At 48.5% G+C, this 23,417-nt stretch overlaps 2 protein-coding genes across 12 annotated transcripts in view; both read left to right on the forward strand.

Moving 5' to 3' along the window:
• HSPA12A (heat shock protein family A (Hsp70) member 12A) overlaps window positions 1-12,059 on the forward strand; it is a 168,463-nt gene extending 156,404 nt beyond the window's left edge. For 4 of the 6 annotated variants that reach the window (XM_044750171.2, XM_044750172.2, XM_044750174.2 and 1 more), the window contains 5 exons: window positions 2,134-2,220; window positions 2,783-2,887; window positions 3,640-3,898; window positions 6,800-6,903; window positions 7,835-12,059. In XM_044750171.2, the coding sequence (XP_044606106.1) occupies window positions 2,134-2,220; window positions 2,783-2,887; window positions 3,640-3,898; window positions 6,800-6,903; window positions 7,835-8,472 (1,193 nt within the window). In that variant the 3' untranslated portion in view covers window positions 8,473-12,059. The remainder of the gene's footprint in view (window positions 1-2,133; window positions 2,221-2,782; window positions 2,888-3,639; window positions 3,899-6,799; window positions 6,904-7,834) is intronic. The other 2 variants (XM_044750177.2, XM_070482480.1) reach the window with 1 other exon arrangement.
• SPMIP5 (sperm microtubule inner protein 5) lies at window positions 12,059-23,050 on the forward strand. 6 transcript variants are annotated; one of them, XM_044750223.2, is made up of 7 exons: window positions 13,045-13,371; window positions 14,915-14,980; window positions 17,283-17,501; window positions 18,925-19,111; window positions 19,629-19,723; window positions 19,843-20,012; window positions 22,500-23,050. In XM_044750223.2, exons 2-6 carry the CDS (start codon window positions 14,926-14,928, stop codon window positions 19,986-19,988), a joined length of 702 nt encoding a protein of 233 aa, XP_044606158.1. In that variant the 5' UTR covers window positions 13,045-13,371; window positions 14,915-14,925; the 3' UTR covers window positions 19,989-20,012; window positions 22,500-23,050. The 6 variants fall into 6 exon arrangements, with proteins under 6 accessions (XP_070338614.1, XP_014704750.1, XP_044606158.1 ...); XM_070482513.1 differs by lacking the exon at window positions 22,500-23,050 and having other exon boundaries at window positions 12,059-13,371; window positions 19,843-20,214; XM_014849264.3 differs by lacking the exon at window positions 22,500-23,050 and having other exon boundaries at window positions 13,028-13,327; window positions 19,843-20,214.
• Window positions 23,051-23,417: the final 367 nt, after the last annotated feature.

Consider the following 23,417-nt stretch of genomic DNA (forward strand, 5'->3'; position numbering starts at 1 on the left):
GAGGTTTTGAATGCTTGCCTTCCCGAGAGCTCAGTTGTGGGGTTCCTTTCCTTTAACATATCCTGTCTGCCCTACCCTGCTCTGTGTCTGTGTCCTGTGCCTGGTGGAACTGGCTGTTGTCTCACGTGCTCAGAGGGTCTCTTTGGTTTTGAAGTCCTCGAATTGTTGGCCACCACCCTTCAGAGGAGCAGCGAGGCGGGCATTCTGTCTCTGCCTGTGGTACGGTTAGAACTTCTCTCCCAGGAGAAGGGGGAGCCATCTGGGAGGCCTGGCAGAGCACTTCATCAGGAGCACCCGGGATGGCGTTAGTGCCCTGAGACCCCCCGGGCCGTTCTCTGCTCCCCGATGTTCCTTCGTGATGGACGCCCACTGGACAGCACTGAAGGACAAGGAGCTGGCACTCTGCCCCCAGCACTGCAGGGTTTGCCATTGGTATTATTTTACTCCAAGAGGATTTAATAAGATTAGTAAAGGATACGTTTTTCACAATCTTGGGCTTAATATGCCCAAAAAGTGGGATAATTTTTTGAGAGCTCAGAAAATGTTTTCTTAGCCCCACTTAGCTGTTCTTTATGAATGCCATTTTGTTAGTCATCTAGAATGTTTTAGAAAACCAAATGTCCACTACAGGGTCTGCAGTATAAATTCACCTGGAGCCGGTGCTGGAACAGGAGAGAAGCCCCGAGTTTGGGGATCCATCCTGGGCCTGCAGGAACTCTTGAATCAGGGACGGCCACTCCACAACAGACCAGGGCCGAGGGCACTTCGGGCTGGCAGTGCCCCAGAGAAGATGCTGTTTTGCAGACACTGTGCTCCTTGCTAAAAGAGGCTAGTGGGTCAAGGGTCCTTTACTGGATAACCAGAAGCACATGGATTTGTAGGGCAGTTCAAAGTCAGCAGCACCCACCTAGGGACTAAAACAATTGGCGGGGGCAAAATTGTGGGGGCGGCAGCAGAGCGGTGGATGGAGCCTCCACCTGTAAAAGTCATTCACAGCCGTGACCCTCTGTCAGGGACCTGGGCTCATCTTCGGTGCTTCCCCTTCATTATCACCTACTGTGTGCCTGCTGTCACACTGGATGCTGAGGATAAATCAGAGAACCAGTCCCTGCTCTGCCTGTGAGGAACTTAGGCCAAGTATTATTATCCCCATGTTATGGATGAGGAAACTGAGGCCCAGAGGGCTTACATGATTTGTCCAAATTCCCACCGTGGCTGTGTCCTGCTGCTGCCCGGGTCCCTCTCACACACCTTTCCCATCTCTTACCATTCGTATTCTGCTTTTCCAGACCTCATTGTAAATTGTTAACTCTCAGAGCACGCACGCATGAGGGTCTGTGGTCCCAGGGCTAATTTTGGGCTGCAAGAGAGAGTCGTGGGAACTGCAAGCCCCTGAACCTTCCTGACCTGGTTTCCTCATCTGGATGTAGGATGATGATTTGTGGCCTGTCCGCCTCACAGGGCTGTCAGGGAGGTCTGCGGGAGATGAAATACCCTATGCAAGGCGTCACAGCCACTAAGCACCCGGAGACACAGCCAGGCTGTCCTGCAGTGTTCAGGAAAAAGGCGGCCCTGGGGCTTTGCCGGGTTGCAGGCCACCTTGTGGCTGAAGCGCCACCTTGTGGCTGAAGAACATATTGGCTTCAACTGGATCAGGAAATGGCTCCAGACCTGTGTTTATCCAGGATCCAGTAAGGAAAACGCCCACATTCCTTGTGTCAGGCAGAGTTCCTGGATGTGAAATTGTTTAATCGAGTACACTGCAGGCTGCTTGGCAGAGGCTTCCCCTGGAGCAGCAAAGCCAGGGAATTGGCCGATTTTATTAACCTATTCCCCAAAAAATGTGACCAGAGGAAGACCTCAAGAGGGACAGCTTTTCAGCAGGGCACGCAGCTGAAGAGATTCAAGGCTGCCATGCAGATGAAGAGATGAAGGCTGGTGGCAATAGCTGCTGCTCTGGAAGGGCTGGCTGTGTGACTCCCGATGTTGTACTTATGTAATCATTTGGGTCAAGTATGGCTAAATGTTGCATCCCTGAACTCCTCCTGCTGTTGCCTCACTGACTGCCTCAGATGACTGCCTGCTTTTTCATGCTTTCTTACCCATCGTCATTTTCTTTCTGTTGGCCACTAGCTAAGGAACACGTACGGCGTAATCGGCAGAGTCGGACCTTTTTGGTGGAGAATGTCATAGGAGAAATCTGGTCCGAGCTGGAGGAAGGTAGCGTCCTTGAACGTCTTTTGCCCTTGCTGGATTTTTTTTTTGTTTTTGGTGCTGCTGGCAAAAATGCATTCCTATTTGTTCCTTTTGCACTTTTGGAGAATGTTCAAAATCACTTAGTTTTAAAGACCACTCACCCAAGGAGAGCTCTTTTGTAGCTATAATTTTGCATGTTGTAAAACCATATAGACTCTTCAGAAGAGAGGTAGGAAATGGAACTCACCAGTAAAAACAATGGGTCATTTTATGGTGCCATTATCTTGGCAGGAAGTTGTCCACTTGTACATGATAGGTATGCAGCAGCGTGTGACATGAATGCTTCAGTCTTAAAGATTCACTCCTCTGGGTTCTTTATCATCCATGCTAACCATCACTTCTGGGCAGACATTATTACATTCTCTTTAGTCATGGATAACTCGCTGTGCGGCTAATTAACAAAACCATTGTACTAATGAGAGGTGTTGATGGCACTTAGCTGGGTTTACCAAGTCATCACCTGCCAGCTTGTTTCAGGATGGGGTTGACAAGCGGCCTATGTAAAGGATGGTTGTTTTTGTACCAGGTGACAAGTATGTGGTTGTGGACAGTGGCGGTGGCACGGTAGACCTGACAGTCCATCAGATACGGTTACCAGAGGGACACCTTAAAGAACTGTACAAAGCAACAGGTGAGCCCTGCATGGCTGATTTCCTCACACGTGAGCCACTCCACTCATACCAGATTTTTCTCAGCGTTTCCTTCTCTCAGCATGGGATTGAGACAGGAAAGGGTACCAATACTTCTGTGAAAATGGAGAGACAAATGCACCTAAATGGTCTTAAAACACAAATCACTGTAACTTGGGTTTTAGTGTAGATTGAGCCTCTTTCAGATCCTGGCCAAGGGAGTTTGTTTCTGAAAGTTCTGGAAGGATGTGATTGTACCCTGACTTCATGTATGATTTAGTGCTATGGTTAAGCCTTCTAGGGAGGTCCTGGGACACCAGGTCTTGGATCAAGATTTGCCAAACCAGACAACAGGCTCGTTGCCTTGGTCGGGGGGGTGGATGGTGAGCAATTACTAGGTGGCAGGAATGAGGCAAGGCCTGCAGGTTACTGGCCCCTGTCCTTGGATTTCTTGCGTGGGAATACCATGATGCTCCTCATTAGTTAAATGTCTTGATTTTATTTAGACTGTAATTGATTTTAAACAGATTGTTGACGAGTGATTTCTGTAGGAAATTTCCCCCACATGGAATGAGAAGAACCTAAGGGTTATAAGGTGTAAGTAAGAACACGTAGCTGCCACCTGCTTGCTAAGCGGGTCCGAGGTCGTGCTACTTGGTGTTTCAGAGAACGCAAGGTGGGCTGTTTCTCAGACTTTGGATTCAGTTTCTGATGGTTCTTAACATGGTGGGCTCCCATTTTGTTCTCGACTCAGGTGGACCCTATGGCTCCTTAGGAGTAGATTATGAATTTGAGAAGCTTCTGTGTAAAATATTTGGAGAGGATTTTATTGAACAATTCAAAATCAAGCGTCCTGCAGCCTGGGTTGACTTAATGATCGCGTTTGAGTCTCGCAAAAGAGCGGCTGCCCCGGACCGAACGAACCCGCTGAACATCACCCTGCCCTTCTCCTTCATTGACTACTACAAGAAGTTCCGTGGGCACAGCGTGGAGCACGCCTTGAGGAAGAGCAAGTAAGCGGGGCTCACGTTGGGCTCAGGACATTCTAGAGAGTGGATCGTGTTGATGGGAGGGAGGAAGGGGGTGTGGACTCTGGGTTCCAATCCTACACACTCGCTGTGTGACCTTGGGCAAGTGATTCAACTTCTCTGCTCCTCAGTTTTTTCATCTGGAAAATGGGGATGATAATTCTACCTACCTCAAAGGGTTGTTGTGAGGATGAAATGAATTCATATATGTTAGATGCTTAGCACAATGCCTAGGGATCTGCAAAGTAGTATCTATGTGTTTGCTGTTATGATGTACTAAAAAATATAAGCTTTATGAAAGCAGGGAATTTTGTCTGTTTTGGCCTCTGCTGTATCCCCAGTATTTGCAACAGAACCTGGTACATACCTAGCAGGTGCTCAGTAAATATTTGTTGAAAGAATCCCGTGGGAGTCTGGGTTTCCTGCTACTGTGCATTTCTTGGCTGCAGGCAAGAGTTTGCAGCTCAGCTTGTTGCAAAATGAACATATTTGGAAGATGTTTTCAAGCTGAATTTAAAAAAAATAGAGAAAAATCCTAGGTTTCTAAAAATCTTTTTAGAGTGGAAAATTTCAAACATTTACTGTGTGAAATGAACCTCCTTATCTAGCATCGACAATTGTCAATTCCTGGCCAGTCTAAATCCTCATGCACCCTTCCCTAATTATTTTAAAGCAAATCTCAGGTTGTCATCTAATCCATAAACACGTCAGTACGTATCTCTAAAGAAGATAAATTTAAAATCATAGCCACAACACTATCATCACACTAAAATTAGTGATTCTTCAATATCATCAAATAGCCAGTTAACATTAAAATTTTCTCGATTGTCCCATGCTTTTTTTCAGTTTGCATCAGTGTTTAACTGACAGCTATACACAGCAATTATCTGATATTCCTCTTAAGTCTCACTTAATATACAAGTTTCCTTTCCTGTTTTTTGCTTGCAACTTATTAGATGACACAGCTGACTGTTTGTCCTGTAGACTTTCCTATAGTCTGGGTTTTGCTCACTGCATGCCCACATCATGTGTTCTTCTGTCCCCTGGTATTTTTTTATTTATTTATTTTTTTTGCAAACGGACAGATTGAGCTAGAGGTTTGGTTCCAGTTTGAGTTTTTGGCAGATCTATTTCCTGGTGGTGGTATTTCCTACCGCATCACATCAGGGGACACATCGTGTTTCCTTGTCGATTCTTTTGTGATGTTAGCAGCCATGGATGCTTATTGCTTAGGCCTTAATTGAAGGGGTGGCCCCGTGGTTGTCTGCTTAGTCTGTTATCCTTCTGCATTTCTTCGCTAGAACACATCTGTAGAGAGAAATTTTTCTTCTCAAAGGTTTGGTTGCCCTGAAGTACAGTTCATATAGGAAAAAGAAGACAAATCTTGGTTCTTTCCTCCCATTTATAAGTTTTTTGTTAAAAAAAAATTGTTGATTTCCTAGCATCCTCCAAAGTGACAAATGAATTTTTTTCTTTTGCGGGGGCACTAGGGGAGTATCATTAAGAATTCATGGGTTTAAGCATGTTCAATGTATTTTAAGCCATGGCAGTTATATTCTTATTGATGCTCAAATTGTCCCATCTTGGCCCATAGGAGCCTCTTCAGGTTGGCTCCTGAGTCCCAGTGACATGACATCTGTGGTCGTTGACAGTATGGTATATGAAGATGCTCCTGGCTCATCTTGTATGTTCTCTACCCCAGACCTGCAATCGGTTGTTCCTCTAAGAAGCCCTGGTTCCTTTTGGTGGGAAACAAAGTATATTTGACTCCAGCTCTTCTTGCCCTTGGAGCAGGGTCCTAGCTGGACTCTTTTACTAGGCTGATGTTCTCTCTGCCCCTCAGAGACAACCTGCTCCCTTGGTCCCCCCTAGAGGCACCTGCTCCGAGTTGAATCCCAAGTGCTGCCTGCACAGTTCTGGGCCTGCCAGCTCTCCTACTGGGGAGACTGGCTGCAGCCAGCCATGGGGTCACTCCACACCGTACCACACTGTCCTCTGGCCTAGGCCATGGAAAGAATTCCTGGTGTGGGAGACCTGGCAGAATCTAGAATGTGATGCTGGGAAGCAGCTGGTGTGTGTTTCACTTCAGGGACAGAGACACCCTTTGCTCAGCCCCTTTGAACTTGAGAACGGGCGGGGTAGACACTGCAGTAAACAGTTCCCGGTGTTCACTTAGCGCCAGGAAGTTTCCAAAGTGTTTTCACAGACATGGTATTTAACTTGATCTTCACAACAATCTCTGCAAAGGAGGTAAGGCAAGTGGCGTTATCCTTGATTTCCAGACGAGAAGACTGCGGCTCAGAGAAAACGTAGGTCAACTTGCCCAGAGTTCGGTAGCTACTAAGTGGTGGAGGCCAGATTGGAGCCCAGCCATCCAGACTCCCTGTGCAGTGCTCTTTTGTTCCATGCCGCTGCTTTAGCCATGCTGCACCTTTGATAGAGACAGTGAGGGGCATCTGGTCGGACAGGCTGATCACCATTATGGGGCAGCTGCTTGCAGGGCGGGAGATGTACCTGGGCGCACGGGTTTATGCCTTTATGTGGAGTACTTTGGAAACATCGTATGAGCCTTTAATAGGCATCCCAAAGAAAGAGAGATCCCTCGATTTATCTCCTTGTCTTTTGCACTAGACTTTGGCTTCCACTGTCCCAGGGGAAAGTTGGCCACAGCGGAAAGCAAAGAGAAACAGAAGACGCTATGTCTTAGCTTTTGGGTTTCTAAGGGTCCAGGTCCTGGCAGTGTGGCATATTTTCAAGGAGTTTCAAACTGCTTTCTGCCCTTTTTAGATGTGACAGCTGTTCTGCCAGGGCCCGTGTCTGTGCAGAATAGTCTAGGTATCCTTTATACACTCACTGCCCGTTTCTCTCTGTGCCACACCCCCACAGTGTAGATTTTGTGAAGTGGTCCTCGCAGGGGATGCTGAGGATGAGTCCAGATGCCATGAATGCCCTTTTTAAGCCAACTATCGACAGCATCATTGAGCATCTCCGTAAGTATCAGTCAGTGTGGCAGAGCCAAGAAGGGGGACTGACTTTTCCAGCATCACCAGCCAGTGCCTATGAAGCCAGGTCAGCAGGGGGCCCGGGACTGGGAGCCACAGGCCAGGCCGCAGCTGGAGCAGGTGGGGCCTGGGCATGGATGAGGGATGTTGCTGGACACAGGCTCCGGGTCCCTCCCCTCTGGTACTGAAAGCAGCCGACAGCCTGTTCTCACCTGGGATTACAGTTTGGCTTCCAAAGTCTGAGAACTGGGAGCTCTACAATATTATCCTCAAGCCATAGGCCCTAGGGAATGTGTGGTCTTTGCTTTATCAGAACAAATTAGGAACCAGAATCCTTGCTGGGAGGAGGAACTGTTGTGTGAACCAAAGAAAGGCTCCCACCAGGAGAATCAGAACAAACAGCGTCTAGCCATGCCATTATGCTGCTCCCACGTGGCCCGCAACCAGGGACACAGAGTAGACTCACTGGGGACCATGTTCATATCCAGGCCTCCCATCTGCTTCCTACCCCTCTCCTACTAAATCAGAACCCCTGGGGTGGGACAGGATTTCTATGAAAACCAAAGAAAAATATTTATAACAGCCTGCCTTGACTTACCTAACAGAACCACAGGTTTGGAGAGTATGACGAGTATTCATTTATGTGTAACAAATTGCTACTTAAAATGATCACCAGCTAGCTGTTACAGTGGGTTTCTACTTAGCAGTAGCTTTGGGTTTTATTCCTAAGCATATTGGTGCGCAAACCCCTTTCTTTAAAAGACCAGCTCTACCCAGTTCTGTCCAACGAGCTCAGACTAGGCCTGTCCTCCTGTTGGCCCAAGTGATCTCGTCCATTCCCCACCTTCTCAGGCTACCCAGTCCCCTTTGCCTGCTGGCTTTTGGTGACAGGATGTTGTCCCCTCCTCTTCCCTTTCAGGGGACCTGTTTCAGAAGCCCGAGGTGTCCACTGTCAAGTTCCTCTTCCTCGTGGGTGGCTTTGCAGAGGCACCCCTCCTGCAGCAGGCGGTGCAGGCTGCCTTTGGCGACAAGTGCCGCATCATCGTCCCCCAGGACGTGGGCCTCACCATCCTCAAGGGTGCCGTCCTCTTCGGCCTGGACCCTACCGTCATCAAGGTGCGCCGGTCTCCGCTCACCTACGGGGTGGGCGTGCTGAACCGCTACGTGGAGGGCAAGCACCCACCCGAGAAGCTGCTGGTGAAGGACGGCACTCGCTGGTGCACTGACGTTTTTGACAAGTTCATCTCTGCCGACCAGTCCGTGGCCCTGGGTGAACTGATCAAGCGTAGCTACACTCCGGCCAAGCCCTCCCAGCTGGTCATCATCATCAACATCTACAGCTCTGAGCACGACGACGTGAGCTTCATCACTGACCCCGGGGTGAAGAAGTGCGGCACCCTCCGCCTGGATCTCACGGGGACCAGCGGCACAGCCGTGCCCCCTCGGAGGGAGATTCAGACCCTCATGCAGTTCGGGGACACCGAGATCAAGGCCACAGCTATCGATATAGCCACCTCGAAGAGTGTCAAGGTTGGGATCGACTTCTTAAATTACTAACTGGCCTCCCCGTGCCGCCTGCCCCCCTGGACTCACTCACCTGCATCTGCTGACCTCAACCTTGACCTCTGCCCCTGCCCTGCCCCTCACCACTGCCCACCTGAATTTCAGCAGGGAAGATGAGAACAACCAGGGGTAGAATAATTAGGGATTTTTGAGGGCGCACTGGAGTCAGAAAACTGTCGGAAATTAAGATTGAGGCTTGGGAATGAGAAACTCAAAGGTCCTAGAAGAGCAGCTAGTTTTCATAGGTACAGAGTGGTGAGACACCCACCCAACAAGGGAATCAATAGGTTTCTGCAGCAGTGACGGAGCTTGCCTTTGAGCAGATGGCCGTTAAGTAGAACTTAGGATGAGCTATTGCTGTCTTTCACATTTGAAATGAGATCTTTGAGCAAGGAGGAGATTCTTCATCTCTTTGAGACTTTCCTTTTTATCCTTTTTGGATGGCAGTCAATATAAAATGCCACCCCATCTGTAGTTCATGTCTTTTCATTATCATGTGACTCGAAGTGGTGATTCAGTGGGAATTGGAGCATTTTTAGCTGGTGGGAGAAGCTTGCCTACACTGGGCACTATTTTAGGTTCTCATAATTTAAATTCTAAATGGTTCCATGAAGAATAACTGTAGCTTTGGCTAATCCACTAGGATTTGTGAGTGGGAGAGCTGAGACCTCAACTTTCTAGCAGGTAAAAACTTGATTTGAGGGAAATGGATATTAAAGAGCTACTGACCCATAGGTCAGTAATTATATGCTGCGATATAATTACCAGAATGCCAAATCCTGATTTCTGAATTTATAAGTAGCTCTGGTTCACCTTCGGAGGATTCCATATGAGAAGGTGAGGCTGCAGTTTGCCTTGTCCGCATCACCAAGCCCACTTGTCCAGAACAGCCTTGACAAGCAAATATATTTTAAAGTAACTCCCTCCTCCTTGCTCAACCTCATCTCCCTAAGTGTTTTGGCCATTTATTCCCACATTTTGAAAAGAATAAATTGGTGATACATGGGCAGCGAATCTGTTCTATGAAATGTTTCATTAAAATCTTCGGGTTTTAAAGTCTGTCCAACATTGATGAAATTAAGCCAGGTTTTTTCAAAGCAGTTCTGTGGCTCGCCTGCATGAGAACTGCCTGGGTGCTTGTTACAAACAGCTTCCTGGATGCTATCCCTTTCACGAACTGAAGTCGAGTCTTGGAGAGGAGGACCAGAATCTGCAATTTTTAGTAAACACCACAGGTGACTGTGTTTCAACTGAAATTTGAGAATTCTTAACTTTAGGTTTTGTTGGAAGCTGAAGCACAGCCCAGAGCTGGCAGCCTGGGTCTTCCCATTCGGGCTCCCTCAGCGAGAGGGTTTACACGTGAAGAGCGATCATCGCACACCCTGCCCTCTTGTGAGTGGGGCTGGGGCTCCACCTGCCTTGGGCTTGGCGCTTTTAACCCTCACAGGAAGGGCCTGGGGAGGAAAAAGATTGGAAGAAAGGCACCCTAAGGACAGAGCTGACTGAGGAACCAAGGGCTCGGTTCTCTCCTTCCTTCCCCACTTGCAAAGCCAGTCTTCTCCAATGTTCAGGGACCAACAGAGGAAAAAGAATCAAGAATCTGACTCCCAGCCTTTCTGATCTGTTCAAAGCTGTCTTTTCCACCTGCTGGAATTCATTCCGACTTTCAGTCACTGGAGGCATGCATAATGGATGAAGGGAGAATGAGGGAACTAACTTCGAACGCAAGGTGGATTTACAGACTCATTATCATAGCCGATATGCAGATTTTCAGTAGCATTTCCAATTTCATCCTAACATGTCGTCTTTTTCACATCGCCTGCTGCAGAATTCCCTCCTGGGATGTGAAACACGAACAAACCGCGGAACCAGAGAATGCTAGTCACATAACTCAGTGGTGGGATTTCGTATCCAGGTACAAAGGTGTGTTTGCTAGGGTTCTCTTCTGCCTGCTCTGCTTCAAAAGCTAAATGTTCTGAGTCTGTCTCTGCTGTTGCCAGCCATTCTCTACAAATAGGACTTTTCAATTTAGTTATAAGTAATATAATTTTATGTACATATAATATTAGAATATTGTACAGAATCTTTATTTCTACAATGTGCTTTTCTTGTTAAAAAAAAGAAAATGCTCTTTGAATTTTGTTGATGACATTGCTGCCTTTAATTTTCCACAGTTTCATTTCTTAATTGTGCTTACTAACCATCAATTTGTACCGATATTAAGCGATGGACTATTTATGCAAGACTGAGCAATAGACAGAGGTGCCTAGGGTCAGAATACTCTGAACAAATGGACCACCTGGAACAACTTCATCAGACCTTTCTATACACACATCCTTCCCAAAGGCTTACAGGTTAAGGAGCATAATAATCTAATTGATTCTCCTGTCCAGTCCTTGAGAGCTGAACCTTCTGGTTCTGTAAGTAATGTGACCTGTGCAGAAAAACCTACGAAAACTCTTTGCATCCCTGCAGGGTTGTCAGTCTCTCCTGTGGGGCAAAGCAGTCACTGAGGGCACAGTGTGGTCCCACCGTGTGTGATGTTTTAGAACACCCGGGTCAGAGGAAGGAGCCTAGTGGTGCACAAATCCAGCTTATCTATTGGATTAAGTGTAAGAGTGAGTAAAATAGTCAAGTCCCTCTTTTTTTGGCTAATGTAAGGTCTTTCCCACCTTGCATTAAGGATGTCTCCTTGTCTGCTATTTCTCTTAGATGGGCTGGTTGAAATTTGCAGTGTTGGCAAATAGCTGATGGAGAGGGGGTGATAATTTTATTGGACTTTCTTCTGGCCCCAGCGATGTAGCCCCAATAGTCAGACTCCTTAAAGGGAATCCCCAAACCCATCCCTCCTCCCCCTCCATCCCCGCAGGAATATTCCAGAATAAGAGCACTGGATAAGTACACTTGAACACATTTTCTAATCTTAGAAAGTTTCTAAAAGGCCTGTTGTCTTGACCCATTACTCAATTGTCCCTGGCGTATTACCTGGTGGTCATTCTTGGAAGCAGAATTATCAAAGGATTTCCTTTGTCACTGCCCTCTATGTACACAGCAGGCATTCATAAATGCTGAATGAGAGACAAGTTACAGACAGACAAATAGTAAAGAGGAGACACACAAGCGTTTTTGCAGAGTGATAGCTAAGATGAGTCCCCCTTACAGAGCCTGCCCTACCCTTAGAATGTTATTTAGATCAAGTTTAGCTTTTAGAGTCCAGGTCTGGTTAATTGCCAGGGTGGCAAACAATCGCATGCACCAATATAAACAGGAGTCAAAATGCACTATTAGTCGAAGATCGAACTTCACGTTGTAGAGATGAAATAGCTGTGATTAAGCTGCATATTTATGCTGGGAAGTGGCTTAAGTGGTTGACTAGTACAAAAGTTGTTGGCCGTAACATCACACCTCTCATCTGCTTGGAATATGGAACAGTATTCGAAAATATCAGTCACTGGGGTCTTGTTCACTACAAGATAAATTCAGACTTCACAGAACTTTGCAGCAGTTCACAACTTGACAAGATTGTATCTGCAAATTTTCTGTCTTCGCAGATGTCTAATAAAGCAAAACTCTGGATCTCCTGCGGCCCAGACTTCTTTTTTTTTGCACTCTGAGTTTGTAAATGGAATTACAGATAGATCACTACTGACCCTCCCCCTCCACCCCACGGCAGGTGGAGATTGCTTTATTAATTTCATTCCAACAAGACTGGCCTCTGTTTGCTGGAAACCAAGGCTCCATCAATGTCCATGAGCCCCTTTTCCCTCTAGGCTGGAAGAAAGCAGTCTAGCCAGAGAAAAAAAAAGGCAGATAAGCCAGGGTGGCCACCGACAACTCCACTGCACCGGAATGAAGGTCGTGAAAGAAAAGCAGAAGGCCTAGGAGGAGAGCTTTGCCCTCTGGTATCCTGGCAGGCAGGCCACGCTGGCGGCTGCATCTAGAACCTCGGGTGTGTTCCATGCTTGGTGTCTGGGGCACCCTCCAAAGTTGGCTCTAGAAGCTTCTGGATAGCCTGAGGTGGGGGTCTTAGAACCCTGAGAGGGTATAAATGGGTTCTTCCTAAGTGGGTAGCTCCATCAGCCTTCACCTGAAGGTCACTCCCCAGGAGGGCTGAGGTAGGGAAGGCTGCTGAGTGCAGTGAGTCAAACGAACGAACAAGCGCCACTGGGAAAGCAGCGCAGTCAGGCCTCGGTGCTTTCCTTCTCTGGGCAGGAGCGGCTGGGACTAGCAGTCTGTGCACTGCGGCCCTCTGTCGGGGCCCCAGAGCGGGCATCCTGGTTTCACTCCAATGAGGGGAAGGCTCAGGCCCCTTAGCTCCCATAAGGTGAGGATGGTTAGAAAGGAGTACCGCTTCACTAGCCCTGCGCCCCTTCCTTCCTTTTGGTGCATTGCCCACTTCTGCCCCTGGACCTGTTGTGTCATTTGGAAATCCCGTCCTTCCTAATAAGACACAGCAGAAGGCTCGGGGGACAGGGCTGTGAGAAGCCCAGGGGAAGCTGCCAAGGACACAGGCCTCTCCTTCCCTCCCAGGCTGCTCCCCGCCCCCGGCGGGTCCGCCCCCCGCCCATAGCCCCGGGAGGAAGGGCTGTTCCCGCCAACCCTCCTGCTCCACCCCAGCCTCCCGGCCCAACCCAGGCCGCCCCTTGGGCCACCCCTTGTCCACAGCGGTAAACCGCGGCTTTGACCTTGGTGCCTTCGCCTGCCCCTCCCCCTAATTCCAAACCCAGAGGGGCCCCGCCCGGCTCGGGGAGACCATGCGCCGAGAATGGAGAACAGCTTCGGAGGCCAACTACGTGGTGGGCAAATCCCTGGATTTCACGCCCCGAAGGGCGCTGAGCGAGGCGCAGGGGTGAGCGCCCTGCATTCCTCGGGTTCACCTGCCCGGGTGTGAGGGTGAGGAAAGGGAGGGGAGACTGGGCGGGGGGGGGGGCCCTCCTCCGCCCCGCCCCGCGGGCTGAGCGCACAAAGGCGGGAGGCGGGGCGTAGGCCGGGCGGGGCGGGAGGCCCGGGGGCGGCGGTCTAGGCCCGTCCAGGTGAGCGACGCGGGACGGGGCGGGGACGTGTCCGCGCTGCTGACCCCTCCCCGGCTCCCAGCCCCGGCAGCCTTCTGCTCCACGCTTCTCTCCTCCGCCTCCTCCAGGTGGGCCTCCGTACGGCATCCGCAGCTGCCCAGCCTACCACCCACCCGCGCCGTGCCGGGCGCCTCTGTTCCCCGGCGCCACACTTTGGGGCAACAAAATCCTGCCCTCAGAGTTTAGAGGTGGTCCATTCACATCTCCTTGCCGCAAGAACCCTCAAAGTAGTTGCTTAACCTCTCTGTGCCTTATTTTTCTCATCTATAACATAGACACTCAATGGGAACTAACCTTTAGGGCGGCTGTGAGGATTTAAGAATGCAGTCCTGCCTTCACCCGTGTCATAGCGAGTGTTCTATAAATGTCTGAACTGTTTAAAAAATTCCCATCATTGCTGCCTAGCCCTCACTGTGGCCCTCCCCTCTACCCCTGAGGCCGCTTATCCTGGCCACGTGGGCATCCCTTTTGAGACATGAACTGGCTGGGCAGGGTAGGACTTGGCAGCATCAACGGAAGCGAGATGCAGGACCTGGCTCATCTGGGGAGACCACAGGCCACCCTGGAGCGGGAAGGGGTCTGGCTTGGGAGCTAGCATCAACAAAAACGGATGCTCCAGTGGTCCACCCACCACCCTCTGCTCACCCACCTTGGACTCTAGGCCAGCTTTTGGGGACTTCTGATCCCTTCCAGCCAGAACTTGCTCTACTCCTTTGTTGCGGGGCTGTCCTGTACATTGTAGTGTGTTTAGCAGCATCCTTGACTTCTACTCACTAGATACTCGTAGCATCCCATCCTCCAACACCCCATCTTCCAAAAATGTCTCCAGACACTGCCAGAGGTCCTGAGAGTGGGGTGGGGGTGGGCTGCAAAAATCGCCACTGCAACCTGATTGCACCTGGATAAAGAAAGGCCCTGGGGGTGAGGGTGCCTCATCTCTTCCCCTCCCCAAGGTTCCTGAGTCCTACATGGGGGATCCTAGGTCTTGCTCATCTTTATATTCCTCACCTCTGTCACAGCGGTGGCCATAGTGTGTGTTCAGTTCATGATTGTTGGGTGGACGGATGGAACGTTGGGTGGATGCGAGGAGGGGCCCAGGGGAGGGGAGATGCTGGTGGGTGTTGATCTGCATACCTGTTATCTGAGTTAACCTAAATGGTGAAGGCCCCTTGGTATGGTGCCGTTGGTTTTATAACTGAAGGCAGTGATATCTGCTGGTTTTGTGTAAGATGGTGGTGCTGCCTCTCTGTCCCACCCCCTGCCAAGGTCATTCTACTCCCAAGGGCTCTAGCAAACACACAATGAGTTCCTGAGGCAGGGATGTCTGATGAGACAATTTCCTTCCCTCTTCCCTTCCTTAACAGAGAGAGAAATCATGGAGTCTTCCAAGACCTTCATGAGACAGCTGCCAATCACACCAGGCTACAGTGGTAAGTGGTGGTGTGCCCTGCAGCTGTGCCTGGCAGGAGAACCGTGCTCCTGGTCACTGTGCCTGCCTTGGCCCACTGTTCATGTCTGTCTCGCCAGGTGGGCCAGTACAAAGTACTAGAGCTTTTAAGAGACTTGCTGCGAGCACTCCTTTGCTGAAGATGGCTGATAACTGGGTTCTGATAAATGGCGAGATATAACAGGCCAGATCTCCCAGGACATGGCCTGGTATGTGGGAAGCCCTTAATTAATGTTGGTTGAATGCATTTGGACCAGGATAGACACAGTGCTAAGAGGGTAGACACAGTGAATCCACTGAAACCCTGTCCTTCTTCCCAAGCTGGGCTTTCTCAAATCTGGCTCTAGGGCTGTTCTTATGGTCCATCCTTCGTGTGCCCCTAAAGGGAGGGTGACCAACTGCCCTGGCTTGACCAGAATGGTCCCAGTTTTAGCACTGGAAGTCCTACTTCCTGGGAAACCCCTCAGTCCTTGGCAAACCAGGACAATTGGTCACCCCACCTAAAGGCTTCTTCTCCTCAGGCTTCTGGGCTACTAAGAATTTACTAAGTCACTTCCCCGTGACAACCCATAGGCCCTCAGCTCTCACCTACAGGTGTTCTTAGGAGAAGAGATCGGTGGAGAATATTCCAAGGTTGCCCAACCTCACTCTGGTCCTACTGGTTGGTTCTAGCAAACTGAGCGTCCGATCTCTACTTGACCATTGTGTATGTGATTGTAAGTTACTCAGCTGTCTGTGGTGAGCAAACATTTCTATAAAATGGGTTTGTTAGTTCCTGAGGGCTGCTGTTTAAAACAACATGTTTATTTGCTCACAGTTCTGAAATCCAGGTGTGTGTAAGGCCACGCTCTCTCCAAAGGCTCTAGGGGAGGATCCTTCCTGCCTCTTCCGGCTTCTGGTGGCCCCAGGCGTTTCTTGGCTTGTGGCTTTGTCACTCCAATCTCTGCTTCCATCTTCACAGGACTCTTCATGTGGCCTTCTGCTTTGTGTCCCTGTGTCTGTGTTTCTCAAGTCTCTCTCTCCTTTCTCTTGTAAGGACACCAGACGTTGGATTTAGAACCCACTCTAATCTAGGAAGATCTCATTTCCAAATCCTTAATTATATCTGCAAAGACCCTATTTCCAGATAAGGTCACATTCACAGGTACCAGGGGCTAGGAGTTGGATATATCTATCTGGGGGGCTCCGTTCAACCCACTACATGGAGTAATGATAGATTCCTCGTGAGATTGTTTTTGGACATTAGCGAGACTCAATAAAAATAGCTTGTATTCCTTTGTGTGTGTGTGTGTGTGTGTGTGTGTGTATACAATTATAAAATATCTATAAAGATCAAAGTAGGCCCTAATAGAGGAGAAACCACTGCGGCAGAGCCCCTGTTATGGGGTCTCCCCCACGACATTAAGGTATCTTTTCGTTGCCTAAGGGTTGGGGAGGCTGGATGGAGGATGGAGGACTTCAAGATCAGTCTAGTAATCAGATTCTTCCAGAGGCAGCTTCTTGCAAGGTGCAGGGGTGGAGGTCGCTGCTTGCAACTCTGAAGTCAGCTTTTCTTTACCTAAGGGCAAAGCAAACTGCTGGGCTTCAATCATGAGAGTTACTTACTTATTTATTTTCCACTTTAAAACCAAGTTCTTAACCCGTTTTTCCTCATTTGTTGTTTTTAAAAAAGGTTTTGTTGTGACGATATTATAGTACTTAGGATTCAGCATCCCGTTTAAATAAATAGTTGTGTTTTACCCTTACTAATTGTAATGATTATATGTTATTTTGTGGGAAATGGTGAAAAATTGTTTTAGGGGTGGGTCTTGCAGATAATGAATTTACCTTTTTGTGTAATAGGTCTCTGCTTTTAATAAGCCCGCAATTTCCCGATGGTCCGACAAGAAAGATCCCAAATTGCATTTGGGAAGTGTCAAGGAAAATAAGCTTTCTCTCTAAAAAGAAGAATAATTTCAATTACTCCTCAGACTATCATTTTGGCCCATTAAATGCTTTCCCCATTTGCCGTGCAGGCTGACATCAGGGGCTTTGCTATCAAAGAATATTACTGTCATCTCCTTTGTTGAAACGGGCCTTCCCTCCCTAGCTCCAAGGTCGTTTTTTGTGGCCTTGGGAGGGCTCAGCTGCAGTGGAAACAACAGTACTGCTTGTATTAATGGCCTTTGGAAGAATGCAGTGTGGTTGGCCAAGGAAGAAATGCCAAGGGGTGGGCTGGGCTTCTGGGGAGTTTAAGCAGGTTCTAAATCCCTTGCTGAAGGCTGTGATTCCCTCGACTCTTGCAGGCTTCGTGCCATACCTTAGCTGCGAGGGAACCTCCAGCGAGAACAACATGTCCCACTGTCTGAAAACCTTCCAGGAGATCACACAGCGATATAAAGACCAGCTGGAGGAATTTCACTGCTCGGTCGCCGCTGCCCCGAAACTGAAGCCCATCTGCTCTGAGGAGACGGTCCTGCGGGCCCTGCACCAGTACGAACGGCAGTACCACCCCACGAGTCTGGGTACTGGCTCCCAGAAACCAGCCCCGCTTCCCCGCCAGGCCCCAGGTCCACTGAGCTGCCCCAGGGAGCACAGAGTCCAGCACGGCTCCAAATCCCCAGGCAGCAGTGCAAAATGGAAAGGCTCAGTTTCTTAAATTGAGAAAGAAACATTTCCAGGGGGAGGGGGACACAGGTCGGGGGAGAGGGTGCTGGGAACTCAGACCCCTGGGCAGACGTTCAGACACCAGCTTCTGTCTCAGTAGGTACCTCATTTTAGTTGCTTCCTCTGTGCCAGGCGCCATGATTTCATCAACCACCCACAACAACCCTCTGAGGTTGGTACCACATTCCCTTTTCAGAGATGGGAAAGCGAGGCTTCCAGAGGTAGTGTCCTAGTCTGGGGTCAGACCTGGGTTTGAAGCCAGCTCCTCCAGGTACCAGCTGGGTGGGAAGGGGTTTTTCACTGAATAACAACCACAATAACTGACAAAAACAACTGACGATGTGACTGTATAATGTTAATAGTCACAACAATGTTTTGCCCTCGATCATTTTTAAGGTCTAAAGACCTATAGGAAATGTGATGGACGGATTACCTTTGTTATTATTACTATCATTGTTTGGGGACTTTTCAGGTACACGTGCTAACTCACATGTTTCTTAGGCTTTAAAAATTTCCAAGCCATTCCAAAGAATATCTGCGTAAGAGTTTGGAATTTAGCCCAGCTCTGCAACTATTTGCTGTGTGACCTGGGGCAGGTTGCTTCCCCTCTCTGGGTTACATACAGTTCCTTCATCAGAGCAGGGAAGGATGGACTAGGTGCTCCCTGGGGTGCCTTCCAGCTCTGAGGTTCTGGGGCTCAGTGGCCTAGTTCGATTCTTACCGGGTGAGGCAGATGGGGCAGTAATCTTTCATCTCTCAAATGTGAAATTGCCGGAGGCCATCCAGCCAGCCAGCCAGAGTTGTCTGTGACCTGAAGGCAGGCTCCCGGTCCTGAGCCTGACGTGCTTTCTCATGACCTGGATGCTTCCCTTGATCCCCTTATGTAAACTGTCAAAGAGCAATGTCTGAAGCTTTTTCACTAGTCTGAGAAAGGAGCGGGATCTGTGTAGGAGCTAGAATTTGAGAATCAGACAGACACGGGTTTGAATCCCGGCCCTACCACTTCCTTGCTGTGTGACCTTGGGCAAATCTCTCCTAGCCTCTTCAGGGTCTCAGTATCCTCCATAATAAAGTGGAGAGGATAGTGGCACCAGTGTCTTACGGTTTGTGAGAGAATGACGTGAGAGATGATATGGAAACCCCTTACCGAGGTGCTGGCGCCCAGAATGTAGAGGCCAAGGGGCTCCCCTGGGGCTCACTGTTGGGATGCCAGCTAACTTGAGAGCACTGCCCACCCTGTGGCTTCTCAAAGCCCTCAGGGAGCATGGTGTCTTTTTACAGAATGCAAGTACGTAAAGAAACCTCTCCAGGAGCCTCCGATCCCTGGCTGGGCGGGCTACCTGCCGAGAGCCAGGGTCACTGAATTAGGCTGCGCCACACGGTACACTGTCATGGCCAGAAACTGCTACAAGGACTTCCTGGACATCACAGAGCAGGCCAAGAGAGTGCATCTGAAGCCATATGAGGAGTGAGTCTGGCCTGGGGTGTAACCGCAGGTGACAGGATCCAGGGGAAGAAGAGATCTCTTCCCAGGGTTTCGGGGATGCCCCCAGCTCAGCACTAAGACTGCTTTTGTGTCTGACTGGTTTTACAGAAGGGGCCTTGTTTGTAACTGTACAGCCTTCCCAGTAGGCAGACACCCTCTGCTCCCCACCTGCGCCCACATTCTCCAGAAGCCCTGCTTGTGGCCTTTGCTGGTTTGCAGGGAGAGGCTGGGAGTAAAACCAACAGGGCCGCCTGTCCTGGCAGCAACCTAAGGCCCAAGGGTGCCAAGGGAGGGAGATGGTAGGGTACTGCATGGGGTGGTTCTTGTGGCCTCAGTTTTCCCTTCTGTAAAATGGAGATGATAATCCTTACCTTTAGGATAAATTGTAAGGATTAGAAGTAAACATCCCGTGCTCACAGAGGACCCACACAGATCATATTTATTCTTAGTTGTATTATTAATAAAAGGAGTAACTCTATGTCTTTTGTTCTTACTTTAGAATATACAGAGTTAAGTCCACACAACCTCCTGCTCCTCCAAAAATTTTGCAGCACGAAGGGCTGCTGCCAAAATATCCGGATTTCTCTGTTCCAAGTAAGGGAGGACTCTCTTTCCTTCCTACTATTTTTAAAAAGGGGATGAAATGTTTGCAGTAGCTTCTCTGCTTAGCTGGGCCACCTGTCTGCAACTTTTGGGGATGGTTTCTCTTCCAGGTGGTAGCTGTCCCGCCCTTGGAAAACCCCTGATAGAGGATCCCAGCCCTCCAGTGACGTATGGCAGTACTGACAGACCAAATCTGTCACGCAGCAGGAAGATTTATCTAGAGCCGCTGTCCTCAGCAAAGTATGCAGAAGGCTAGCAGCAGAGAGCCTCCGAGGGAGAGGTGAACTTTTAGGGGGGCTCAACAGCTTACGGTTCTCACGTGAGAATCAGCCTCTCACCCACAGCCCAGCAGGCACTAGGACATTTCATAACATAAGAATTCTTTTAACTGCCGTCTGCACCCTGACTGGTTGGCAACAGCGTGTGATTAATGTTGAAGACCTTTTATTGTCCTTTGGGAATAAAGAGGATCCTTCTCAGCATGCTGAAGGTTTCTCTGGTTTTTTTCCAGGTTATGTTGACCTCAAGAATTCCGGGGTGGGGCCCCTCTCTTCCTGACTCTCAAGATAACATGGTGCTCCAGGACCAGGCTCTGACTGAAGCCCTAGCCCAGCCCCCTAATCAGTCGGTCCTTGTCTGCCATCTTGGGTGGTGGCTGGCAGTTCGCAACACTGCACAGAGACCACACACACCCCAACCCAGATTTTTCAGAATCCCAGTCCCCAGGGAGAGCCCAGCTTGGCAGGCGCCAGCTGTATTAGTTTCCTAGTGCTGCTGTTTGCTTACACAAACAGGACAAAATTGGTTTCTTGCAAAATGGTGGCATAAGACAACAGAAATTTATCGTCTCATGGTTCTGGAGGCTAGAAGTCTAAATGCAAGGTGTTGGCAGGGCCGTGCTCGCTCTGATCCTTATGGGTGAATCCTTCCTTGCCTCTTCCAGGCTCTTGGTGGTTTGCTGGCAATCCTTGGGGTTCCTTGGTGCATAACTCCAATCTCTGTCTTTATCATCTCCTGGTGTCCCCCTGTGTCTCTGTGTGCTCCCATGACTGTCTTCTTATAAGGACGCCGGTCACATTGGATTAGGGTCTACCCAGTCCAGTATGACCTTGTCTTAACTTAGCTGATTACACCTACAATGACCCTATTTCCAAATAAGTCACATTCGGAGGCACTGGGGGTTAGGACTTCAACGTCTGTTTTTTGGGCTACGCAATTCAAGCCGTAACACTGGCTAACGTCCTCTTGCCACTGACAGGCACTCTCTCTGACCTCACTCTGCAGCCATTGGCACTCAGAAGAAATTGAAAGCAGCTTCTGGGGCAATGAGGCCGTTGGCATCAAAAGGCTCAAAAATGTGCAGAGCCAACAGAGGCAGCCAGCTACTCCTGGGAGTTTTTCCCAGGGCGGGAATTTTCGCCAGGGTCCCCCCGCCCCCAGGGTTCCATGGGTAGAAATTAGGAGTCAAACCTTTGACTTTGATTGGAAAAAAGTTACGCCTTTGTTTTCACTCACCTCCAAGGGGAATTTAGTATTGTCTTCATTTACGAATGTAGGCAGCAAACCACGGCTGCTCTGTCACCCGAACCCAGTAGAAGTCGCAGATCTTTCCATTTCATATTTGTTGCAAACAGCTTGAAGTCGTGTTACTGTTGATCACTACTTTATAATTATTGTAGTTATTAGGGCTCCTATATTTACTTTCTAAAATATTGTTATTCAATATATGCATAAAGAGACTCATATGGCTATTTCACAAATTTGTTCTTTTTAATATTTTGATACTATTTCAATATAATTAGTTTCTTTTGTAATCTCATGTATTTATACATTTAAAAACAGTATTCTGAGAAGAGGTTCACAGGCTTCACCAGACAGCCAGAGGGGCCCTGGCACAGAAGTGGTTAAGAATCCTTGTCCAGGGAAACAACCAAGGGTGTGTGTAAAGGGTGATTTTTCCTACAAAACAAGGCAACAACCCAACCCCGTGGGACGTGGGATTACAGTACATCCCATTATTAAAAAATAACGTGACAGAAGAATACTGTTGTGGAAGAATACTTATGATACAGTACATGAAAAGAGCAGCCCATAAAACTGTACAATAACGGCAAACCCATGTGGACACACACACACACATATTCACACACTATAATACTGTTTTTTGTTTATTAAAAAAGAGAGGAGAGCTAGATAGAGCTAACCCATAATGCTACCAGTGGTTATTTGGATGATGGTGCTATTGGTCATTTTTATTTTCTTGTTAGTGTTTTTTCCAATTTTCCACAGCCAACAGGTATTACTTTTATAATCAGGAGAAAAACGTTATTTTTTACATCCTTCTGTGAATTGATTAAAAGATGTTTTAATCTTTTAGAGATTGTATGCTTAAAGGAAAAAAGCCACATCTCAATAGAAGGTAGCAGTCTCTTCAAAGAGCTTGGCAAAGCTCAGTGAATAGTCAGGATTTTTTCCAGCTTTCTTAAAACACTGGGAGAGTGACTCCACAGTCCCAGGAAGGAAACTGGGAGATAGACAGACCCCTCGCCTGCCTGGGGCGGTGTGGTCCAGCCTGCTGCAGCTCTGCGGGCCCCTCTGAAGTGAGTGACACGGAAGGTATATCTGCTGTGTCCCCTCTCCCAAACCCACAGAGTTTGCCGATGACTGCTCTAGGCTCAAGGTTATTGAGGTCATTGCCCACGAAATTAAGGGGTGCCAGGATTAAAACGACTCCTTCTAACTGCCCTCATCTTGATCTCATCCACAGGATCATATCGTGGATCACTCTTGAAGTCACTGGCTAATTCATTTGGCACCAACCTTTTAAACATGGCTTGAGCTGTAAAACGAAAACAAAAAACAACCACCCAATGACAGAGGTAACAAAATTGAATACAGGCAATTTAAAGAATTGTTTAATAGTATCTAATTCCCCTACGACTTCATGATTAAGATCACCGAGTTCAATGTGCAAATCTGTAACTCCTTTTGTTGAAGCAGTTCCACATCACGAGTCTTTTCCTTAATCTTTATCCTTTCTGTTTCTCCCTAGCCTATAATTTCCCAAGCGTCGTCTGTCGGGGCAGGTAGAGAGGTGATTTTACTGCACAGCAAATTATCATTATTAGCACAAGCTGCATCTGTAATGAGCTCATTCTTGCCGCTAAAAACAATTCCATTACCTGATAAGACACAATTCCCTGAGTCTGGAAATGCTAAAGAGACAGAGGGTGCAGGTTTGTATATTTTCTTATGACAACGAGGCCTTTTGTTGGGACAGTTTGACTTTCATGGCAATTAAAGTGCTCCTTTGAGGTCACTTCTTTCTCTGTCTGTGCAAGAATTGACAGTTCCCCTAGAGGCTGGATGTTGAGAGAGGATGCTCCGGTTCCTGCCCTCACTCCCCAACTCACAGAATAGTGGCCGGCTGGCTCTATAGAGGATCTCAGTCACGGCTCTAACTTTGCTCCAGCACAGCTGTGAAGTGTGTGGCCAGGAGGCAGACTCTCTGAATTCAGATCTGCTTTTTTCTGTCTGTGTGACTGTGGAAGCTCTCCTTACCCTCTCTGAGTCTCAAATTCCTATTTTGTAAAATGAAGATGACAAAAGAGCCTACCCAGTAGTGTGGGTATGAAGATCAAGCGATGAAGTGGGTAAACCTGGCCCACACCAGCTCAGTAAATAT

This window comes from Equus asinus, chromosome 2 (assembly GCF_041296235.1).
Source record: "Equus asinus isolate D_3611 breed Donkey chromosome 2, EquAss-T2T_v2, whole genome shotgun sequence".
NCBI lineage: Eukaryota > Metazoa > Chordata > Mammalia > Perissodactyla > Equidae > Equus > Equus asinus.

Bases quoted from the DNA above. Each gene is read 5' to 3' on its own strand.
- SPMIP5 (XM_070482513.1), top strand. From the start codon at position 14,926: ATGGAGTCTTCCAAGACCTTCATGAGACAGCTGCCAATCACACCAGGC. The intron at 14,981-17,282 runs GTAAGTGGTGGT...CGACTCTTGCAG, and splicing joins AATCACACCAGGCTACAGTG to GCTTCGTGCCATACCTTAGC. The intron at 19,112-19,628 runs GTGAGTCTGGCC...TTCTTACTTTAG, and splicing joins CATCTGAAGCCATATGAGGA to AATATACAGAGTTAAGTCCA.